Source organism: Oncorhynchus nerka, linkage group LG3, assembly GCF_034236695.1.
Source record: "Oncorhynchus nerka isolate Pitt River linkage group LG3, Oner_Uvic_2.0, whole genome shotgun sequence".
NCBI classification, from domain to species: domain Eukaryota; kingdom Metazoa; phylum Chordata; class Actinopteri; order Salmoniformes; family Salmonidae; genus Oncorhynchus; species Oncorhynchus nerka.
In genome coordinates this window covers 19,169,792-19,191,784 of record NC_088398.1, presented here as the reverse complement: position 1 = coordinate 19,191,784, position 21,993 = coordinate 19,169,792, and the positions used below count along the sequence as shown (strand labels likewise).

The 21,993-nt window shown below is 45.2% G+C and overlaps 1 protein-coding gene across 1 annotated transcript; it reads left to right on the top strand.

Annotated features, from left to right (window-relative positions):
• Positions 1–5,095: 5,095 nt before the first annotated feature.
• LOC115103698 (PR domain zinc finger protein 1-like) lies at positions 5,096–16,654 on the top strand. Its single transcript, XM_029624575.2, is given in 8 exon segments — positions 5,096–5,268; positions 7,427–7,726; positions 9,428–9,547; positions 10,490–10,733; positions 13,055–13,831; positions 13,834–14,108; positions 14,217–14,345; positions 14,463–16,654. Coding segments are annotated over 8 exon segments (2,466 nt in total). The 5' UTR covers positions 5,096–5,241; the 3' UTR covers positions 15,057–16,654.
• Positions 16,655–21,993: the final 5,339 nt, after the last annotated feature.

Below are 21,993 nucleotides of genomic sequence, written 5' to 3'. Positions count from 1 at the left end.
AAAAGTAATATAGTAAGTAGTCAAACACATGCATACAAATTCCCATAAAAAGTGGCTACACAGGATTTGCCTTCACCAGACCGCTCTGGTGCTCCAAGCCACATATTGACATTATTAGCCTACCAATAAAGATATATTTTTTAAAGCAAATATTATGTATTTTATTACAATTAAATGTGTTTAAGTTTTACAACAACAAAAATGACCAAAAATGTCATCCAAACATTTGGATACAATTTTAAAAAAGGAAAACGTTCAGAAAATAGACTAATCCTGATCAAATGTATTTATGCTTGATGAAAAACGATTCCTTTAAGAATATTTTTCTACCAAATTAACGGCATGGTAGCATATGGTAGGCCCGCCTCTGCCAAATAAATAGGCTAATTATTGAGAATGATCATTGATTTCGTATCAATAAAGCGTTCAATGTCTTATATTAATCAATTTCACCGATTGCGTCCAAATTTCCATTTTCTTTCAAGTTTTTATTCATTCAAATATGCACATTACAAAGACATGACTTTGTAACTATTGCCTATTGATTCATTGTCTCCTCAGTTATCTTTTAGCAGCCTTCACAGTGGGTGCAGAGGGGCGAAGGCGTCTAAAACTTTCTCGACATTTAGGCTATCCTAAATGAACATGTTAATTTCACTGTAAATGTTGGAAACGAGAGGTGTTATTTTAACTAACAATTTGCTCCATCAGTTATCGAAAGCGTCGGCGCAGGGGTTTGTTTTGTTAATTGCCTGTCTTAATCCTAATTACAGTTTTGGGTGGAGCAGATTTGTGCGCGGAAAGAAGGGGTAGGCTACTTTGTATGGAAACTGTAGACTACAGATTCACCTCGACAATTTCATAGTATACACGCACTACAAAGAGAGACGATCGGACCTAGGCCAGCAGCGCCTGAGTTTGGAAATTGGGATAAGGATATCTTCCAGCGCTCCGCGACAGGCGCGTCATAACGCGGACAGGTAAAAGAGCTTGCACCCCGCTTCGCTCGCGTGGCTACAGTCCCTGCAGTTCGATAAACAACATGGAATAGCCTACATTTATTTGCTTCATTGTTTAGTGTTGGCGAAAAGTTAGTCCTGAATTAAGACAGAGCAGCCGAGCTCACGTTTTGTCGCATTTCATTCACATTCTTCTATCTTAAGTTTTGGCATGTTGTGTATGTAGCCTATAGGTTATATAGCCTAGCCATGAGAAACATTGTATCCTAATTTAATGTTGGGTAGGCTATTTGCTTTATAGTAGCCCTACAGAATCTACTCCAACACAGCCTTACAATCTATTTTTTGCAAATATTCGCACTTGTTTGGCTTAATTAAATACTTTTCTGAAACTCATCTTCCCCTTTGTTGCGAATCTGAATCGATATTAGCCTACTGATAATAAAAAAGTGTGTGTGTGTGTGGTTCAATTAAGAATGCGATAAGGAATTGAATGAGTGGCATTGAACGACCCGGGTTTGAATCGAAAGTGATTGCATAGAGTACATGACTGGAAGTGCGTCTTGCGTAGTCTACAGTTCAGTCGTTTTACATTCTTTAGCCCGACAAAGAAGTCGGATAAAAACGCTATATTTTGACGAGTGGAATTATTAGCCCCGTTTCGTTTTTATCCTACAGTCTCATCTTGCACAGGTTATGCAATGTCCTGATTCGATCTTTTCACCATGGCGTTCGCTAAACTGGCAAATGTGCCAGACCGGGTATTTGACCGTTTTTAACAGTTGAACACCCGTTGCTCAACGCTTTGGTTGCTGTCACCGGCACGGGGGTATGGTACACACGCGTCGAGTTCCATTAGCCTATATCTGTCCAGTGTAACACACATACCACAACCTGACAACTACATAAACATTGTTTTTAAGTACAGCTGTCGTGGGCAGTATTTGGTGCTATAGCAAAGGCCCTAGGATCATATGTCCTATTGTTTTATGATTCGTTGCCTACCCCCGAAATGTGTCCGATGACGCAGCCACTTTGGAAGGTTGTGTTATCACAACGTGCTGTGCTCATCATTGTGTGTGCAGTAGGCTTACGACTTCCTGCACATTGCCGAAAAGAAGAGGCATGTGATTCTGGTTGTGACAGAGCACGTTCCAGGTTGTTTACGGGAATGCACTGTAAACCTCCGAAAACATTTACCTGCAGAAAAAGTATGCGAACTTAAATAGTTCTGTCTATTTAGTGGTTGAAAGTTTCATTTACAGTTTCTAGAGTTGAGTCCGTTTTGCCCAGGGTATCAGTCATACACACACATCCGTTTCTCTGTGGAAAACAAGAGAATCTCAGTCATGTTACTTACACTATTGTCATTCTACACCATATATAGTTCAGTCTATGAGCTAATGCAAAATTAAGATTTCATAAGTCTAATATTTGGGAAATGTGGATTTATGAGTTATGAAGCAAACATTGTAGTATTTTGATTCCAGGAAGTGAAGTTATTACATCATTTGACATTTGAGATAGTCCCAGCCCAGCTCTATTTGGAATCCAATGGCTGCCTGGCCTGAAACGTGTGTGACAGGATAACTCCTACTCCCCCCTCTTTCCTTGTCTCATTGTCAGCAGTGTGTCAATGCCACTGGCCTCTGTTTGCCTCCTTAATGAAAAGTACAATGTAATCAGTGGCATGTGCCAAATAGACCATGATTAGCTCTTCCTCTGGGTTAAGGAGGGTGACTGTCTGGTGGTGTTGATCGTAACACACAAGTGTCCGTCCACCGTGTGGACAGTCCCTCCAGATGGCTGAGGGGGGAGAGTGTGTGTGTGTAGCTGCGGTGGATTGGCAAGATTAGGAGAGCTACTGCAATGCCCTAACCCCACCCTGCTCTACGCTGTAGGGGGGCTCAACCTGACACGTGTCCACACATACAGGTCCCTCAGCCCAAATGGGATAATGGTCTAACCTCCATACTTCCCCCTAATGGCTCCATTGAGGGATTAACTCTTTCCAGAACAATACCCAAATCCACTGCACCTCCTCTGCGCACACACACTTTTTGAGGAAAGTTCAAGCGGATACAAGCTTTGTTTGATACACACACACACGCCACATGAAATGGTCAATAACAGTTTTCTTGCTATGATCTTGTGAGAGGCATCCTGTAGACCGGAATTAAAACATATTGTGACAAAGGGGAGAAAATCAGTGACACTCCAGATCAACTCTCAAGATAAGATCCACCACTGTTGTGGGGAAAGTTTTGTGAAGTTTGTGTGTGTGTGTGAGAGTTTGAATATCAAGGTGAATAACAGTCATGGCATTTGAATGAGAAATTGACAGCGTAGTCAGTACTTCTCTTCTTGTGACAAGCTGAATCTGCCATGAAGTCAATAAAGTTTGCTGCTTTTTGCCTCTTGTTGCAGAGGGAACCAGGAATTTGGAGTGGCTGCTAATCTCACCTGTGGTTTAGCCACCCCCACTCATTCCACCCACTCTCATCCTCACCTCCTTTCTCTTCTTTATTTTCATAATCCCTACGTCCTTCTGATGTGTTGGCACCACAATTCTGCTCAGCTCTGTGTGTATTACTCTTAGCCCTGATAGGAGCCCTCTGTAAAACTAACAGAGGCAGGAGGTCCCCATGCCCTTATTTGTGTGGCCCTCTTCCTCCCCCCCTCTCTCCTCCAGGCATGCAGGCCACATTAAATACCCTCCTCGGCCTGCGCATAAACAAAAAGAGCCATTTGACTTCAGAGCAGTCACCCCTCCCTACTCCCCCAGCCTCAGGCCTGCCTGCGCCCCCTCCTTCCTTTACAGTTTAAACAGAGAGAGGGATGAGGAGAGGGGAAAGGGATCAGGAGAGCCTAGTGAGTGAGTGAGTGGGGTGGGATGTTGTCTGTGTCTTGGCCCAGATTGTTCCCAGCAAGCGGGTAGGGATGGACCACATGTGACTTTCAAAGGGGAAAAGACGTTATTTTCGCTCTCGTTTTTTGTTTGGTTGAAATCTTAACTTGTTTTTCTGGAGGGAGTGAGATGGGTTTTTTTTTTGGTAGGGGTTGGTCGCTACAAAGCATGATCATGTAGACCAGCTGGGGTGCAGATCGTGTGTGTTTGGGGCCGGTGGGTCGTCTGTTGGCAGGAAGGAGTAGGCAGCGTGTGATGTGGTCAACTCTCTGTCACCAGTGGGGGGGATTGAAGACCCGGTTCTGTCTTTCTCTCCCTCCCTGCCCTCCTCCCCTGCCTCATGTTTTATTTTCTTCATTATTATTCTTCATTAGCCCTTGCTCCACTCCGTCCGACTCAAGACTGATGTCAATTGAGGGAGAGTAGGGGATTTCCAGTTGAATTCCAGGACACGGTTGCTTGCTTTGAGTGGTCTTTGCAATGGGGATCTGATACAGACAGAAAAGAGGGATAGATGGAGGAGAGACAGTGTTTTGGGTTGTATTTAACCAGGGTCAGTAAGCCCTGCACCTTTTATGCCTCAGTTTATTACCAGAGGCAGAGAGACCGAGAGGGAGTGTGTTGGTGAGACTGAGCCTTGAGGTCAGTTCAGTGTCGCCCTTTAGAGGGGGTATGTGTGTAAGAGGAACGTCCGTCCGCGGCTCTGTGCTGGGTAAACAGTAGAGGGGCATTGAGTCACCGTCACAGGATGTCCTCCTTCCCCAAGAAGATTCATAAACAACCCCCCCATCTATGTGTGTTTGTTGTGGGGGGGTTGTTGATATGTAACTGTTACACAACAAGCACCCATGTTGAGGGAATATGTTTTTGAGACTTTGATTTGGAACTGGCAACCTTTTCTAATTTTATTGAAGTTTATCGAAGACTGCAGGGGAATGTTTGAATTTATGTTAAGGTGTGTGATGGTACTTTTATGTGCCAATTGAAATTTTTGTGTGAAGCAGCGAGAGCTCATGCCTCAGGTGAAAGCGCCTGCTATTTCCATAGAGCAGTGTGTGTGTGTGTGCCTGCCTGCCTGCCACTGCTACCCTGAATGAGCTGCAAGCGATCGTGTTCCTCATGGTGGTGGGCGGTCCTTGAGAGGGGGAGTGGAGAGGGAATGAGGGAGGGACCACTGAGTGAATCAACATCTCCCTCACTTGTTGAGGGGCAGTCAGTTAAACAGAAGGCACTCACTAGAACAGACACACACGCTCACACACAGCACTCGCACTCTGGAGTAGCGCTTGGATTGGAGGGGGAGAGGGTGAACTGCACCTGTCCCACGCACACACAAATAAACACACTCACCCAGGGGAGAGATCATTCGGCCCTATGTGTGGCTGGGACCAAAGTTTCTCGGTGAGTACGCTAGTCAATGGAGAAAGAGACTTGTAGAGAAAAAACGTTTGATTTTGGAATTTTCACTTTTATTTTAAGGAAAACATTTATTTAATTTCTTCTTAAATTATATTCGTTTTGAGGATTTTTAAAGTTGTGTATTAAATTTGTTTTACTTGTAATAGTTGAACAAGCACTAAATTAAACCAGTGACAACGAATATGAAGGTTTATTTTAGGAGTTATTTATGTAAGTCAAAGTGTTTTCCTTGTTTGTCAGGCCACTCCATTATGCAATGAGTTTGTTAAACTTTCAGTATATTGTTGAATATAATATTTAAATGCAATCATTTTGAGTATTGAGATTGTGTTTAAATTATTATCTTATTGCAGTTTGTCCACTTCAGCTGAATTGTTTGAATTATTAAAATTCTAAAATTGTCATTGGTTATAGCTTGCTACATAAAAAATAAAAAACTATATCAGTAGTGTTTATCGAATATTTTAAGAGATGTGTATGTGAGAGTTGAATAATTCAGTTGCTTTTGGCCAGGTTCTCAGTTTCAGTATTTGTTTTGCACAGCTGTCATAGAAAGACTAATTTATTAGCAGGAACAGATTTTGACTAGTGTTTGGTATTATATTTATCTATATATTTAAATCCCTTTCAAAGGATCTTCATGATATCAATGTACAATAAATAATAGCACAATATTAATAAATATTAAATAGTTTGAAATGATCTACTCTACATTGAAACGGAATATCCTATTTGTATTATCATTTCATGTATGTAATTACTTGGGATATTGTTTGTAGTACAATTTTATTTGAAATTAATGTTGGAAAAACATTTTGAGAAAGTGATTTGTTGTTCTGTTACTCTTCCGGAAGTTCATTAATTACACTAGTCTCCTCGGAGCCTGTTTTATTGGCTTGAGTGAATTTAGGGTCATGTTTAATTTGGTCAAGGCTTGGGGAATTTTGTCAAGCTTTTAGTTGTGGTTTAGTTTTGGAGATTGCTGGAAGGTTGAGTAGATCTCTGTTATGTTATGTTTTTCCTGAATTATATGTGAGTGACACCGTATAAGGTTGCATTTCAGTCTATCATCGGCCTTGAAATTTGACAATCTTTGTAGCGTATGATCATTCATTCTACGGACACTGTGTTTTTGTTGTGGGACAAGGATGTGTGTGTGAGATGGTCTTGGGTGGGGAGCGTTTGAAGTTTGTTTGTGCTGCTGTGGCCCCCCAAATGGAAAGGTTTGGCACTCCCTCCCCACTGTCCCACACACACACGGATGATTTGCCTGTTCCGCTGCTCTGCCACTCTGCTTCCAATTTTAGCTCCATTCAGACGTAGACAGGACTTCCTTCCCCTGTTTGACTATTTTTCCACCCTGGGGGGAGAGGGCTAGGGACAGTGAGAGAGCATAAGGGAGAGGGGGATAAAGAAAGAAACAGGAGGATTAAGAGACTTATGTTGACAGTTTGACAAGGAGGGAGAATGAAGAAGGGTAGGCTAGATAGAAGTAGAGTTGGACAGAGAGGGAGAAGGGTACAGAGGGAATGAAGATAGTGAGGGAGGGTAGAGACCGAGGGGTAGCGTGGCTGGCCCTGACCTTATGCCATCTTACATAGCCCACGGAATAGACTCACAGCTTGGCTGCCATAGGCTGACACGGCCTAACCAATCTGCACAAGTCATTGGTCAATCTGTCTTTCCCCGAGACACTAGCCGTATACGCATACAGTATATAACACATACTCTTAGGTCACAACTCATCTGTAATAAAAAAAAAGGGATATACTTTTCACTCTGGACTCAATAAGTGTTATTTTTAATTTTTTTCTGTAACTTATTTGAATAGAGTTGACGGTTTCCTGTGATTGAGTGTTTCCTTCTAAGTAGAGAGTAGAGGGGATTAGACTGTCCTGGGCTGGAGGCTAGTGGGGTCGGTCGACAGTGGCTCTTGTTCCCACAGAGAGAGCACAGACACTGTCTGCTTAGTCAGCCAGTCTCAAAGGAACTCGCCACTCACTGACTCATACTGGATAATAACGCTCCCCTCTCTCTCTTTTTCTCCCCTTCAATTTTTTTCCTTTCTCCTTCTCTCCATCTCGGTCTTTCTCTTTCTTTTTTTCTCACTCGCTCTCTTATCGCTTTCCCTTTCTCTCAGGCTACCTCTCATAGCTCGGCCATGTTGACTACTGAGGGGGCCCACACTGTAGAGCACGACAACGTCAAAATGGACACGGAAACCCAGATGGACACGAGATCCAAAATGGTCACCGACACAGACTCTAAGATGGAGGAGGCGGACATGATGAAGTGGACGGAGGTGGAGTTTGAGGAGAAGTGTACCTACATCGTCAAGGATACTCCGCGGGAGGCAGGGACAGAGAGCAAGGGGTTAACGAGAGCAGAGGCCTCACTGCCTCGTAACCTGGCCTTCAAACAACTAGCTGATTCCAAAGAGGTAGGAAGACACATACACACCATCTGTAAACCCATATGCTCCCCAAACTCACATGACTCAACTGTAGGTAATATATGACAGCAGGAGAAGTCTCAGCCAGGGGGGGGATTGTGGTGAGGAGGGTGTCTCATTGTAAAAGATCACACACTGGAGCACGGCGATGACCTGTGTGTGTTGTAGGAGCGGTGTGTAAGCCCAGTGTGGAGGGGAATTCACACACACTCTCTCGGAGGTGTGATGCAGGTTGCTACAGAGCCTCTGCAGTGAGAAATGAGCTCCCACCCATCCATGAAGAGTCATTAATCATACTTAGCCAGGCTGTTGACGGGAGATTCATCAACACATCCTGATAACCATTTACCCTACCTGTCTCTGTGTCTATCCCTCTGTTCTCACACTAGTCAGTCCTACACTAGACCAGACCCAGCTCTCCCTACCTACATGCCTACCTCTGTGCAGATATCAACCTCTTCACAACCCAAACTGATTCCCAGTCAGTCTAACCGTTGAACCCTGTAGAATAAGTGAGACGAGGGGTCATGAGAGTAGGTGGGGATCGTTTTGTGGTTTTAACCTGATCAAGACCGCATGATTTGGTTGCAATGAATAGATTTTCTTGTCATTGCTCATCTGTTTCTTATCACCCTGTGTGTGTGAGAATGAGTGTTTCTCACCACGTTTGTTTACGACCTGATACGGTATCCATCAATATTTATCACCTTCACAGAAGCGACCACTAAGATTGAGGGAAAATAAGAGAGGAAAATGAGAGGATGTGGACAGAGTATAGCATTACCAGTGATGAAAGGATATTGATTTAGTCATTTAGGGAGCATTGTAAAGTCGGTTAATAAGTTATCTTCAAAACACCCCTAATCTTGAAGTGGTCTGGCCCTGGGATGGATATGGGAAGGGGGATTTCCCAATCCTTTAGGGAGGGTGTTTGTGTAGGATATGCATGAAGGGGATAAGGGTGTGTGTGTGCGTGCAAGTGTAGTCTGTGTAGGGGGTTTGGTGAGTACATCAGAGTTTATCATGGTTAGGAGATTAGCTGAACGTCTAGGTTTGATAATCCCTCATTTTCAGACGGATGCACTTCCCTTGCTGTTCTTCCTTCCTCCCTTATTTTGAAAGGAACAACAGCGCTTTAATATCAGGTGTGGATCTCTTTCTCCTTTAAGGTGAACAGTCTGAGGTGAGTTGTTTTGATGTGGTAGGGTGTGTTGTGAGTGTCGTAAAGGGTGTCAGAGGGAGCGGCCCTGTGGTCAATTAGAAAGGAACAGAGGCGAGAAGGGGGAGATGCTTTGTGGCATAACCTGGGTGAGATGGAGGAAATAGAACTCTTTCCCTCAAGGTGTCTAACTCTTCCTGTTGGCACTGGATAAGGGTTAGGTGTGTGTTTGACTATGTTCACACACTTAAAACACACAGCAAATGTGGCTTGAGGAAAAAGTGTGACAGTCAAATTCCCAGCCTAGGCCACTGGTTTTACTAGTACAGAGTAGTAATTATATATACACACACACACACACACACACAGAGAGAGAGGCAGCCTTGTTTGTTGATTTGATCATGATGATGGGTTCTTCCGGCCGTCTTCATGTGAAGACTGTGACCTCCTGGCAGGATGTGATAACGTAAATCCTCTAACCACCGAACATACACACACTGCAACTAATGGTCTTTATCTCTGTCCTGTAGGTGATTGGAGTGGCCAGCAGAGAGTACATCCCCAAAGGAACACGCTTTGGCCCCCTGGTGGGTCAGAGCTACACTGCAGACAGCGTCCCCAAAGACGCCAACAGGAAGTACTTCTGGAGGGTGAGTGGTTTTCCCTCCTGTCCACTAACACACACACACAAAGAGAGCAAGCGCTTCACTTTCAGTAAAAGACAGCCACAGAGGAAGAAAAACAACCATAGGTCATTTCCTGTTCCACTGACTGACTTCGTGTGACGTCACGGCCAGGGTCTCTGCGTTCTTCAGAAGTTTGTGTGTGTGGAGACGGAAGGGGTTTTCTCTCTAATCATTCTGAGACTAAGGCTCTCCACTCTGTGTGTGTGTGGTGCATACTTGTCGCTGTAACACACACCCTCAACTCCTATTTCATCATGATAAATCTGCTGGGTAAAGCCTGTTATTCAGTAGTGGTTGTCTGATCAGTAAGTGTGGCAGCTAGTACAGTAAGAACTGTAGTGGAACAATGGAGGAGTAATATGACAATTTTACACTGTACACAGAAACAGGGCTACGGTGTCATCGTTCCGGGAAGTGACAATGTAGCACTCATACACACACAGGCACTCACCTAGATTCAACAACATCCCAAAGCTATGTGTTCCATTCATGTACCTCGCTCAGGCAAGACACAACAGAGTTATAGACCTCTCTCTCTCGTTGATGTCCACAATCAGATAGAGAGAGTGGTCTGAGTGGAGAGGGGAAGATTCAGAATGAGTGTCGGTGCCATTGTCGGCGTGACGTATTCTCTGACTCAACTCTTTTGGATGTGTATAAGAGAGGCTCCTACTCTGTCGGTCTCGTCATCCCTCAGTCTGTATAACTGGCTATAAGGTCTGGAGTGGAGCGGGAGAGAGATTTAACGAGTCTACACTTTAATGATATTACACTCACGCTGCTGATATGATTCGTCAACATATTTAGCCGTTACTCAGCACTGTTTTTCTGGAGCGTTCTAAACTTGCCATTGAGACTTCCTTGCCCGTTAACCTTTGACCATTTCCCAACTCTCCGTCTCCTCAGATCTACTCGCAGGGCGACTTCCACCACTTTGTGGACTGCCTGGACGAGGAGCGGTCTAACTGGATGCGCTACGTCAACCCGGCGGGGGAGCAGAACCTGGCGGCGTGCCAGAATGGCACGAACATCTACTTCTACACGGTGAGGGCCATCCCCCCTGGCACCGAGCTGCTGGTGTGGTACTGCCCAGAGTTCGCTCACCGCCTCCACTACCCGCCTTCTGGAGAGCTCATGATGCAGAAACTCAGTAAGTCCTATCATATGAAACCTTATTACATAGATGTTATACAACGATAATCATATACTGTATGCAATGATTTATTACATAGTAATAACGCTGTATCCTTGGAAGTATAGTGTACAATTGGTATTATGTTTAACTTTCTATGGTCTTGTGTGTGTGATTTTATTTAGCACCTACCTAGTGTTGGTGTGTGTTGTGAGAGTGTATATTTGTGAGAGCCTGACAGTATTTCTGAGGGGAGCCACATCTCCTTCCTCTCTGAACATCTGCCTGGCATTAACACACACAGCCCCTCGACCTTTCATCTCTGCCAGCGCCACCATTGCATGTGTGTGATCACTAGTCATAAAGTGAATAGTCTAAATGCAAATATGAATATGTGTGAGGAAGCAAAAAAGAGTGAGAGCACCAGACAGAGTTAGAAGGGGAGGGAGGGAGGTAGGGATGGGAGGAAGGAGCCAGCATTCTGCCTCCAGGTGTGGTAGGTAGTGACTCCAGTTCCCCGGGAGATGCACTCATCTCCTGGGGCAGAGACACAGGGGCCTGGGCCCCCTCATGGTACTGGCCCCTCTGGCTCCTACTTTTTCTCTATGGCCCCTGTAATTAAACCACCCCACTACCACAGGGGCCTCTGTTGACCTGGGAATGACATCATACTTACCTTTCTCTTCGCTCTGTCCATCTCTCTCCCTGTGTCTTTCTCCATTAACCCAGTCATAGTAGAACCAGACGTGTGTTTGGTTGGTTGTGTGAGTCAGCAGAACTGGCTGGTCTGAAATGACTGAACTGGAGCTCTTCTCCCACTCGCTCTCCTCTTGGTGTGACAGCTGTTGTTTTTCTCCATATTTGTGTGTGTGTTACATGCTTACACAATCAGCCTTCCTTAAAACGACAATATGCTTTGCACAGACATATGGCACCTGTTTAGCATTTCCTGTTCTAAATGTGTGTGCGTTCAAACGCATACTATCCTACGCACACCCTCTCCCTTGCATGCAAGGACACACATACCCGGAGAGGCATTTCATTCCAACACACTCACTCTTTTAATCTCAAAAGTGTGTGCGTGCGTGTGTGATGTGCTGACGGCTCCTTGGCCCTTCTCCTTAATTTATTTGGCACTTTAAAAGTGGAGAGACGGAGGGAAGAGAGGAGAGGAAGAAAAGCGTCCCCTCCATTGACTACTTGAACTTCCTGGCGGCGGGGCCGTGCTGACAGATTGATATCTCCAAGATGGCCACCCTGTTTGTTTTCTGAAAGAAAGGAGGGCTGGGAGTGGTGTTATCTGAGGGGGAGGACAGGGAAGAGGAGAGGGGGGAGGCACTGATAACCTCTGTGTTTACACACTGCCGCTGTAGTGGTGTGGGGGTCACTGTGTGTGTGTTGAAAGTCTGTCGAGTAATTAAGTGCTGGAAAGCTTAATGTATATACACGTTATTGGACACACACACACAGATTTGTGACCCTCTAGTAAAAGTTCAATGGGTAGTAAATGGATGGGATTATTGATGTCCACTCTAAATCCCGACTGATGGAGGTTTAACAGGTGAGGATGTGTTAACCGACATGCAGAGGCTTTTAGCGTGTGTGTGTAGCCTGAAAGCGCTTGCAGTAATCCCATCTTTCATCATGTGGAGGTGACAGTAGGTGCAAGGGAGGAGGAAGCTCTCCCAGTTAACCTTTGACCTGGAAACAATAGCAAACTAGAAGGAATCCTGGGTGGTTGTTTTTACTTCTACCTAAAGGACTGATAAAAGTCCAAAGGTGTAGGATAGGAAGTGTGTTTTTGTGTTAATGGAATGTGATTGAAGGGTCCTTCTTTGGGTCGTGAGTGTGCATGCTGGAGATGATGAGCAAACCTATCAGACAAAGGCCTCTGTCAGGAAGTGTCAAGAGTGTGTGTGTGTGATTGAGAGAGTCAGGTGGAGAGGGCAGGTTGAGGCCAAACTTGAGAGGAAACTTTCAATCAGCCCTGCCCCCATTTGGATTTTATCTTGATTTTTATCTGCCCCCAGACCACCACCACCTCCCACACACACACACACACACCCTGCCCAGAGGCAGCTGTCACGCCTCACTTCCTGTCTTTTAGCCCTCCACGATCGTTCGTCAAATCTGTCACGCTAATTGAACCACTGTTACAGTGTTCCTAACCCCCCTCCCCACCTCTACAGCTGAAAGACCATTATTTCTCCTAAGGTAAAGACATGTCTAGATAAGTTTTTCCTGTGCGCAATTCTCCTGACACCAAGTCAAAGGGAATCGTGGTCTTCAGTCAGAGGGAGAACAGTGCGTCTGACCTCTCTCTCTCCCTCCCTCAACAGAGCAGTCTCTGCTGGAAGCCAAGCAGCAGGCCAGTGAGGAGCATGTCAGCAGCAGCAGCGCCCCAGTCAAGATAGAACACAGTGTCTCCTCCATCCTCGGGGGCCTCACCACCTCTAGCAAGAGGGAGCCCAGCCGGCCACTGGCCACGCGACCCCGCTGTGCTGACAGCCCCGATCGGCCCCTGTACCCCCGTGCCCTCTACCCCCCATTCTGCCCCCACCCTCAGGAAGAGTTCCTGAGCCTTAAGACCAGCCCGGCACAGTTTTGTTACACAGCAATCAGATCACCAGGCAACCAGTCGTCGGCGACCCCGAGTCCGTCAGCACGGAGCAGTCCGGAGAGTAGCCCCGATGGTAGCCCCGCAGCTCCCCAACCCACACCCCAATCCTCCTCTTTTTACTCCCGAGGTTTGGGTCCCTTCCCAGGCTACTCTCCACCAGCCGCCCCCCTTTCCTCGCCCTTCTACCCCCCCGGCCCCCACTACTCCTGCTACATGCTACCCCACCACTACCCACTACCTGGGGGTGGGGTGCCTGCTGTCGGGGGCATGTTTCCAAGAATGTACCCTCTCTTCAGCAGCCTGCTGCCACCCAACATGCCCCTGCTGCCTGGGGAGGCAGGGAGCAGGTTCTTACTACCTAACTCCTCCCACCCCTCATTCTCCACCCACCGGGACTTCCTCCTCTCCGCCACCACCAGTGCCTTCTCAGCCGCCACCACCCTCGGGGACAAAGCCGGCCCCCACTACCCCCATCACCCCTACTCTGGCCATGATCATCCTCACCCACACGGGCACCCCCACGCCCCACCAGCGGCTCACCTACAGCGGGCACGGCGGCCCCTAGCGAGCACGTGCCCACCAAGCCAACCTCAGCCCTACTGGGCAGCGCCAGTGGCCGGCAGGAGGAGGCCATGAACCTGAGCAAGATGAAGCGTGGTGGTGGCTCTACAGGCTACAAGACCCTGCCTTACCCACTCAAGAAGCAGAACGGCAAGATCAAGTACGAGTGTAACGTCTGCAGCAAGACCTTCGGCCAGCTCTCTAACCTCAAGGTGAGACTGGAGACATTCTGTTCGCTCCCTTCATTCCATGCATCCAGACTACTTTGTGTTCCCTTGCATTGAACCCAACTGACGTAACACTGTCCCTGCTGTGTGTAGGTGCACTTGCGTGTCCACAGCGGTGAGCGGCCCTTCAAGTGTTCGACCTGCAGTAAGGGCTTCACCCAGCTGGCCCACCTGCAGAAACACTTCCTGGTGCACACTGGAGAGAAGCCCCATGAGTGCTCGGTAAAGACCACCACCATATGCTAGTTGCTAAGTCTGTTAAGCTAGCTAGCTGCTGCATATACATAAGCAATGCTGAACTTCCTCCTCTAACCCTTCACTTGTCCTCTTTCCCCCCAGGTGTGCCATAAGCGCTTCAGCAGCACCAGCAACCTAAAGACCCACCTGCGCCTCCACTCGGGTGAGAAGCCCTACTCGTGCAAGCTCTGCCCTGCCAAGTTCACCCAGTTTGTCCACCTCAAACTGCACAAGCGCCTTCACTCCCGCGAGCGGCCACACAAGTGCCCCCACTGCCACCGCCACTACATTCACCTGTGCAGCCTGCGGCTACACCTGAAGGGCTACTGTCTGGCTGCCGTCACCTCCTCAGGTGGCCCCACCCCCAGCCCCTCCACCCAGGAAGAGCTCCAGCGCATCAATGAGGAGATTGAGCGCTTCGACATGAGCGACCACGCTGAGAGGCTGGACCAGCTCCAGGGAGGGGTTGAGGTCGAGGCTGTCCTGGAGAAGCAGGTCCTGGGGATGCTGTGGAGGGAGATGGACCTCAAGACCTCCGGCTACCACCACAACAAGGGCGGCGCCAGTGAGCTCCAGTCTACAGGTTACGGCCTGTACAATTCAGTCAATGAGACGTCGGTTATCAAACTGCGCCGAAGCAGTCCACTTCTTCCTTCCAACATCACGATCAAGCAGGAGTCCGAGGAACAGGCTTGAGCTCACCGTTTGAAGGACGTTGAGTCAGACTGTGGCTCTGAGAACTTGGTTAGCAGGAGCAACGAGTGTAAATATATTTTGATGGTTGTAGCGACTGGGGTTTTCAAACTTTCAGGGACTTATGTACTCAGGGCTCCAAGAGACACTGTCCCCAGATTACTTAACTGTTCCACTGTGTCCTACACTTAAGACAGGACAATCATCCACCCATATCATTGTTATTATTACTGTTTGTTTTCAATGTTATTTTTGTTGAATTTATTATATAACCTCCTTAATTTATTATGCAATTATTCTGTCTTCGAAAAGCAATATGTGGAAGTGATGTTTACAATGACCAGGTAATTCATTGTAATTTACTGTTTGTTTTTCTGATTTTGATTTCACTCTGGGGCCATTTCTTTGTATATACTTTCTCTCTCTGCCTGTATATCCATCCTGTGTGACCTGTTGAGAAGCAGGGGTGCCTACTTTTATTTTTAAAAATGTATTTAAACAATATAGCAGGTTAAAAAGGGTCAAAGGTCGCAACTTTGTTTTGCCAAAGGTGAACACAAACTTTTGATTAGAAAGAAAAGGCATTGCTTGACTTTCTGACCCTTCCAGCAAGCTTCTCTATGTCCACACTCCTCCCGAGTTCTACAAAAAAAGGGCATTTTTTGTTTTATGTATTTTCAACAACGGTTACCTCAGTGTGTGTATGATTGTATGCCTGTGAGTGTGAGTATGTGTGTCTGTACGTTCAGAGGGAAGCTGAAGGAGAGTGTGTTTTCTATTTATTGCTTTTGCTACTTGAAGAAGAAACCAAAATGAACTGGAGTGCAGCTCCACATGATCCAAAGAGCAGGAAAGTCTGCTCAATATGTAGCATATAAAGACTGCTCAATATGTAGCATATAAAGACTGCTCAATATGTAGCATATAAAGACTGCTCAATATGTAGCATATAAAGACTGCTCAATATGTAGCATATAAAGACTGCTCAATATGTAGCATATAAAGACTGCGAGTCCAGGAATCCTCCCCCCCCCAACAGTCCAAGGGAACTTCAATACACTGTTAATAGCAAAAGGAGACACTGTAAAGTTTACTTGGCTTTAGTTTCAAACACACCAAAAAGAGACTTAAATTATTGAAAAGAAGACCAAGAGAATACTGTTTGTCTGTGATGAAGTGTTAGCTCTTTAGCTGTGGTTTTGTTTGAGAAAAATGTATCCCCCTTCTCATTTTTAAATGGCACAGACCAAAGCACCTTGGCCTTCTTATGCACTGGCCCCTCCCCTTTATGACTTAAGTGCCGGTGCTTGCTCCTCCCACTATTCAATATGATTGGACTGTTATAATGGCTTTAAGACGACATATGGTTTGTCTCCATAGCAACTGTGAGCCCAGGCCGGTGACCTGGAAGCAGTTGTACATCAGCCCCCATCCCCTCGCTTTTTTCTCTCTCCCTCCAACCCTGAAGTATGACCAAAGCATCCCCTTTCATCTTTAGCCCTAGAGGAGAAAAAAATACTGTCTCTGTTTACATACTCGTTTACATTGTTATTTATGTGCAAAATGTACATTTCTGATAAATGTCCACAGTTCTAATCTGACTATTTTGTGTGACTATTTTGTTTTTATCTGCCTCCTGTTTGGGGTATTGTGCTTTAGGAGAAGCAGCTAGTAGACATTAGGGTCTCAGTATTCTATGGCTTCCGGTAGATCATGTTGCTTCCACCTCATGTAGCCCCAGATCAGTGATCATGGAGGAAAGGACAGAAGGAGAGGTAACTAGTTAAAACTAATGAGACACCACTTTGCCTCGGACAATATGAGGCATCATCAAAGTGGTAAGCATATGCCTTTTGGTTTAGATCAAGACACTGGAAGAAGTTCCAAGGGATGGAATGAATGGAGAATAGTGTATTTAGAAGAGGCACAAACCTTTCGACACAAGATTTCTATGAATGTTCTAGTCATGTATGCATAGTCGGTATGTAGTAAAGAAGAATGGAGGTTTGTCATATTTGCGGGCCGTGCAAAGCTAAAAGACAGGAAAAGGAAATAGGAGTACATTTGGAACACATCCACTTGCCCCACGGCAATAGTAACTGTGGTCGGTATTTTATCCTCAGTTTAGCCTGCACTATTTCCTCATTAGCAGACCCTCATTGAAAAAGTGAATAATTCAGTACAGACTGCAGGCTCTGCACAATCAAACCCAGTGTAGTATACACAGCAGCATAACACGACCATGAGGAAAACAGGTAAGTAAAACAGCAGAATGGTTTTGGGCAGTGTAAAAAAAACTAGACATCCCCTTACTCTGGTTTCAGAGTAAGGCACAAGCCGGTAATTGCCAAAATAAAGGAAACACCAACAACGTGCTTAAAGGGGTTGAGTGGACCTAAACTAGAACAGATCCGCTAGAACCCTCATTCGCTCATTGTTTCCTTTATTTTGGCAGTTGCCGGTACGTAGGCCTACAAGGCACAATCATGAACAAGCTATATTATAAATTAAAAGCTGATGAGCTATTCATGTTTCTGACCTAGCATTTATTTGGTTTATTTCAAGACTAGCTGGAATGTAGCCAGTACCATTTGCCTATAAACTTGCTCCCGTTTGTGAATCTTCTGCATTAGCAAATAAGAACTGTCGTGTGGGTTTGTAGCGTAGCCTACGTGCTCTTTGTCAAACCAAAAACATCCTGTGCTCTCACCTTCTGACTCAACGGTTTTCGCTTTAACGTAGCATGGGCTATTTGGTCTCTCTCCAACATCCTATTATTATTATCAGGGAAACTGAACAATCAGATGTTGACACAGCAAGTTCCACTGCCCCAGCTACCATTAGCTAGCATGACTTAGGGATGGTACTTTTTTTTTGACTGAGTGGGCGAAAACAGACTTACCGGGCTTCCCTACACCTAACTGGGGACCGCACCTCAATTGGTTAGTAGTGTGAGTAACACGTTTATGGTGTTGTCAAACATTGTGAAATTAAATACTTTTTGGTGGAATCACACTTGAGACACGCACACATTGATGCTATTCATGTTACCAAACGAACATTGGATGTAATCTCTTAAACTCAGTTGGCAACAAGTTGCCTCATAAAACAGTATGGCTCTGGACCTTACAACTCTCTCCCTTTCTTTCACTCTCACAGACACACACACACACACTCTGGCTGTGTGACAGAGGAGTAAATATAGCTATATAGCAAATACACACAAAAGGGTCAGTTGTATTTAGCGTCTCCATCTACAAGTTAATGTTCTCGCCACAAGACTCCTTGGTTATGTGCACTTAGTTTCTATCAATGAAACCGTAGACGAAACAGACGACCAGGCACACACACACGCACGCAATGAAATACCGACTTGTGAGTTTCGTTCCAGCATGACGCCATCGATGAGGATGTTTCCGGAAAACAAAACCTAGCTTTGCCGTAAATATACTGTAACAAGGACTGCATTACGCAAGCAGAAAGGGGGTCATCAAACTCAATGGGATGTGATTCAAAAGTGATACATCTCTCTCCCCCTCATAGAACTTCCCGAACCTGCCCCCTTTAGCCCATCTTGACAGGAAGTCGACCCCGTTTTAGGATGAAAACAGAAACCAGATGAGGACCAGAAGAGGCGAGCCGTAGTTACAGATAAGGACCAGAACACATGGTGACCGGGTCATATGGACCGCAGAGAAGGGAGAAATTATGAGAAGTACAGTACAGTTGGTAATTTGAACACATGGACAGACCACTGTGCAACTAGCATCTGGGAAACAAGAGGAACTGTGGTTGAATACAAAGGAGCAGCAAATGAAGCTCCTCTGTCCCAATGAAGCTAGAGGCTGAACAAAGATGGCTGCAGCGATGTAGTGCTGAGTCACCGCCATCGAGGTGGCATGTGTCTATTCTGCATATGTGTGCAAGCATGTGAGTGTGTGTCTATGCGAGGTACAGATTTCTCACAGATGTATTTATTTATTTAACCTTTATTTAACTAGGCAAGTCAGTTAAGAACAAATGGTTATTTACAATGACGGCCAAACCCTCCCCTAACCCGGATGACACTGGGCCAATTGTGCGCCACCTCAGGCTTGAATAGATTTGCTGAGACACCCCAAAAAACGAATTTATATGAATTAACGTCTTTACATAACCATGAGAAAGGACCTGAATATGGATTAGGCCTATAAGTTTAGTATGGCCACTTTTTTATAAAATTTTAGTTTAAGTAGGTCTAACGTGATGATATAAAAACATAAAGTGCATATTTTTCTCTAATGACCATGTAATAAAACATTGCAACTCACCGTGTCGCTGAATCAGTGGGAACCCTGAGCTTGATCTCGGCAACAAGACGGTCCCATCTAGGGGTGATGATGGGAGACAGTGACATCCGGGTGTTCCTTATGTCTAGTCTTTTTTCTGAAAGAGGAATCTGCAGTGGCTCTCGGAACTCAAACACTCTGGCAAGCGATCTCCCCCTGGATAGCCTCGTTAGATAGCCTATCTCCACATACTACGCACATGGGGCTTGGAGCATGCGAGCCACCTGTTGCAATAAAGCCATATTTTAGGTAGGACTCATATTTTCTATTGAATTAGGGGGGTCTCGGGCTCAGCTGTCTCTGCATTATCAACATCGTCGTTGGGCCTTTTGCCTCCCTTACCCCTTCCGGAGATGCGCTCCAGCGCCGTTTGTTTGTTTATATTTATGTCAGCTAACGTAGCTAGCTAGTACAAAGTTGGCGGGCAACACAGCTCACGCAGACCGTGATGAACTCGCCGCGCGCCCATTTCTCAAGTTCAAAATCTGTAAACTGTTGTGGGCGTGACAGAGATATTAGTGGTGAGAAAAGGACCAAAAGACTGCACCAAGTTCAATGTAATTACTGCTCAAATAGCCTATAATTGTATATAATTCTTATTTTATTTGATCAATAAAAAAATATATATTTATCCTTTCTGTGTCCTTTCTGGACCGGCCTGGTGGTTGGGGACAGCTGCCTTACGGGACTAGTGGTCCACAGATTTGTCATCGGCCCTATCCAGATGACACAGATGGAGTAAGGATGGGAAGGGGAGTGAGTTGTTCAGGCATTATAGCAATTAGTGTTCAGCTGTGTGAATTTACGAGCCACATGTGAAGACCTCCGATTAAGAATTATGATTACCTTCCCTCGCTTCCTGCCACCAAACACCGCTCCTTTTGCCTCCCTCCCTCGATCCTGGCTCAGACACTGTACGTGACACGCACACATAAACTCTCTCCATACCACATCATATGCACAAATGCAAACAATATCCTCGCTACTTCAATGAGAGAGGTTATGTATTATGTGTGACTGTAATTGTGTGTGAAGGGGGCTTATAGCTGGTGCTATATATCCATGTGGATTAGTGTAGTGTGAGTATGTATGGGTTTTGTGAGCAGGCCCTAAATTAACACATGCCACCTGCCAAATGCAGGTAGATTTTGGCATTGGTGGGTAAGATGTCCAGTTCACCAGCCACGTTGGAGGGTGGTGGTCAGGGCTCCACAGTGTGAGCATTTCACTAGCATTTAGGAATATAAATAGTAAAGTATGATCACATGTATAGCTAAATAAATGCTGCAGTAGCTGTTTTCAAAGTATTTCAGCTGTTTTGTTTCATAGCTGGTAAATTAAATGCACAGTCAAAGAACTGCGAATCCTACAGACCAGGGTTTCCCAACGTGTTTTTGCCCCAGTACTACACAGCGGATTCAAATAATCAAAGTTTGATGATGAGTTGGCTATTTGAATCAGCTGTGCAGTGCTAGGGCAAAAACCAAAACGTGCACCCAGGGGGGCCCCCAAGACCGACTTCGATAAAACCTGCAAGTATAGCCTATCCCTCCTCACGCTGCAACACTACCTGGCTGTGTGCACGTGAAGAGCTGAGTGAAAGAAGCGTTGTGCACTGGCATAAAAGTTTATCTAATTTACTTGAAACACACGTCTTCTGAAATTATACTTTGTCCTTGTGTTTCTTGGCTATTTACATGGTTTGGTTATTTTTCAATGTTTGCGTTTCAACTGCTAGGGAAGAGAAGACAACGCGGCTATTAGTCAGATCCTGTTTTACAGGCACATTACTCCCTAGTCACGTTACCACGGTAATCTCCCACCTCTTTTTTGTTGGTCAAAATAACGTTTTAATGAAAATATGTAATTCATTGTTATTTTAATATGTTGGTAACATTTTTGTAAAAGCAATTAGGCAAGCGAGGCAGTGCTGTATCATGTTCGGCCCGGCGCGATAGCAAAGGACCAGTCAACCCATCTACCTGTGACTGTATTTATGATACAGATCCGCCTCTTATTCCCAACCGCTTAATTATCCACCCCATTTTCGAACGGTGTAATAGGCACAGCCAAAACACGGTATTTTAAAATTTTTATTAACAAATATCAACAAACAATATTCATTAATGTACAGATTTTAATTTTCCCTTTTCATTGTAGTTAAAGTAGTGCCATACAGTTTGAATGTATTTATAGAGTGAAAAAAAAATTGATTTTGAATTATACCATTTGCATTTGTGACCTCCCAATCTTAAAAGGGTAGATGAACATTGTCTCATCTGTGATACTTTGGTTAAGACTCAGGACACACAAAAAAATGAAATTAAACAATATACCACAATTTTCGCTAGTAATACATTTGTTTTGGAAACATTACTAAGCATTCTCATCCGTTTTCTTGGTGTAACAATTGGCAAAAACATTTGTATTTTGGCTGATAAAAAATCTGAGTGGCTGGTGGATTCTTTTAATCTACGTAACACAGTGGCTGGTGGACCAAAAAGTTCATTTTAGGCCCTGTTTGTGAGTGTGTTTTACAAAACTTTTCATGTACTAAGATGGGTCATAGAAAAAGTCCCAATGGACTGTGGCTCAAGGGCATACTCAAGTAG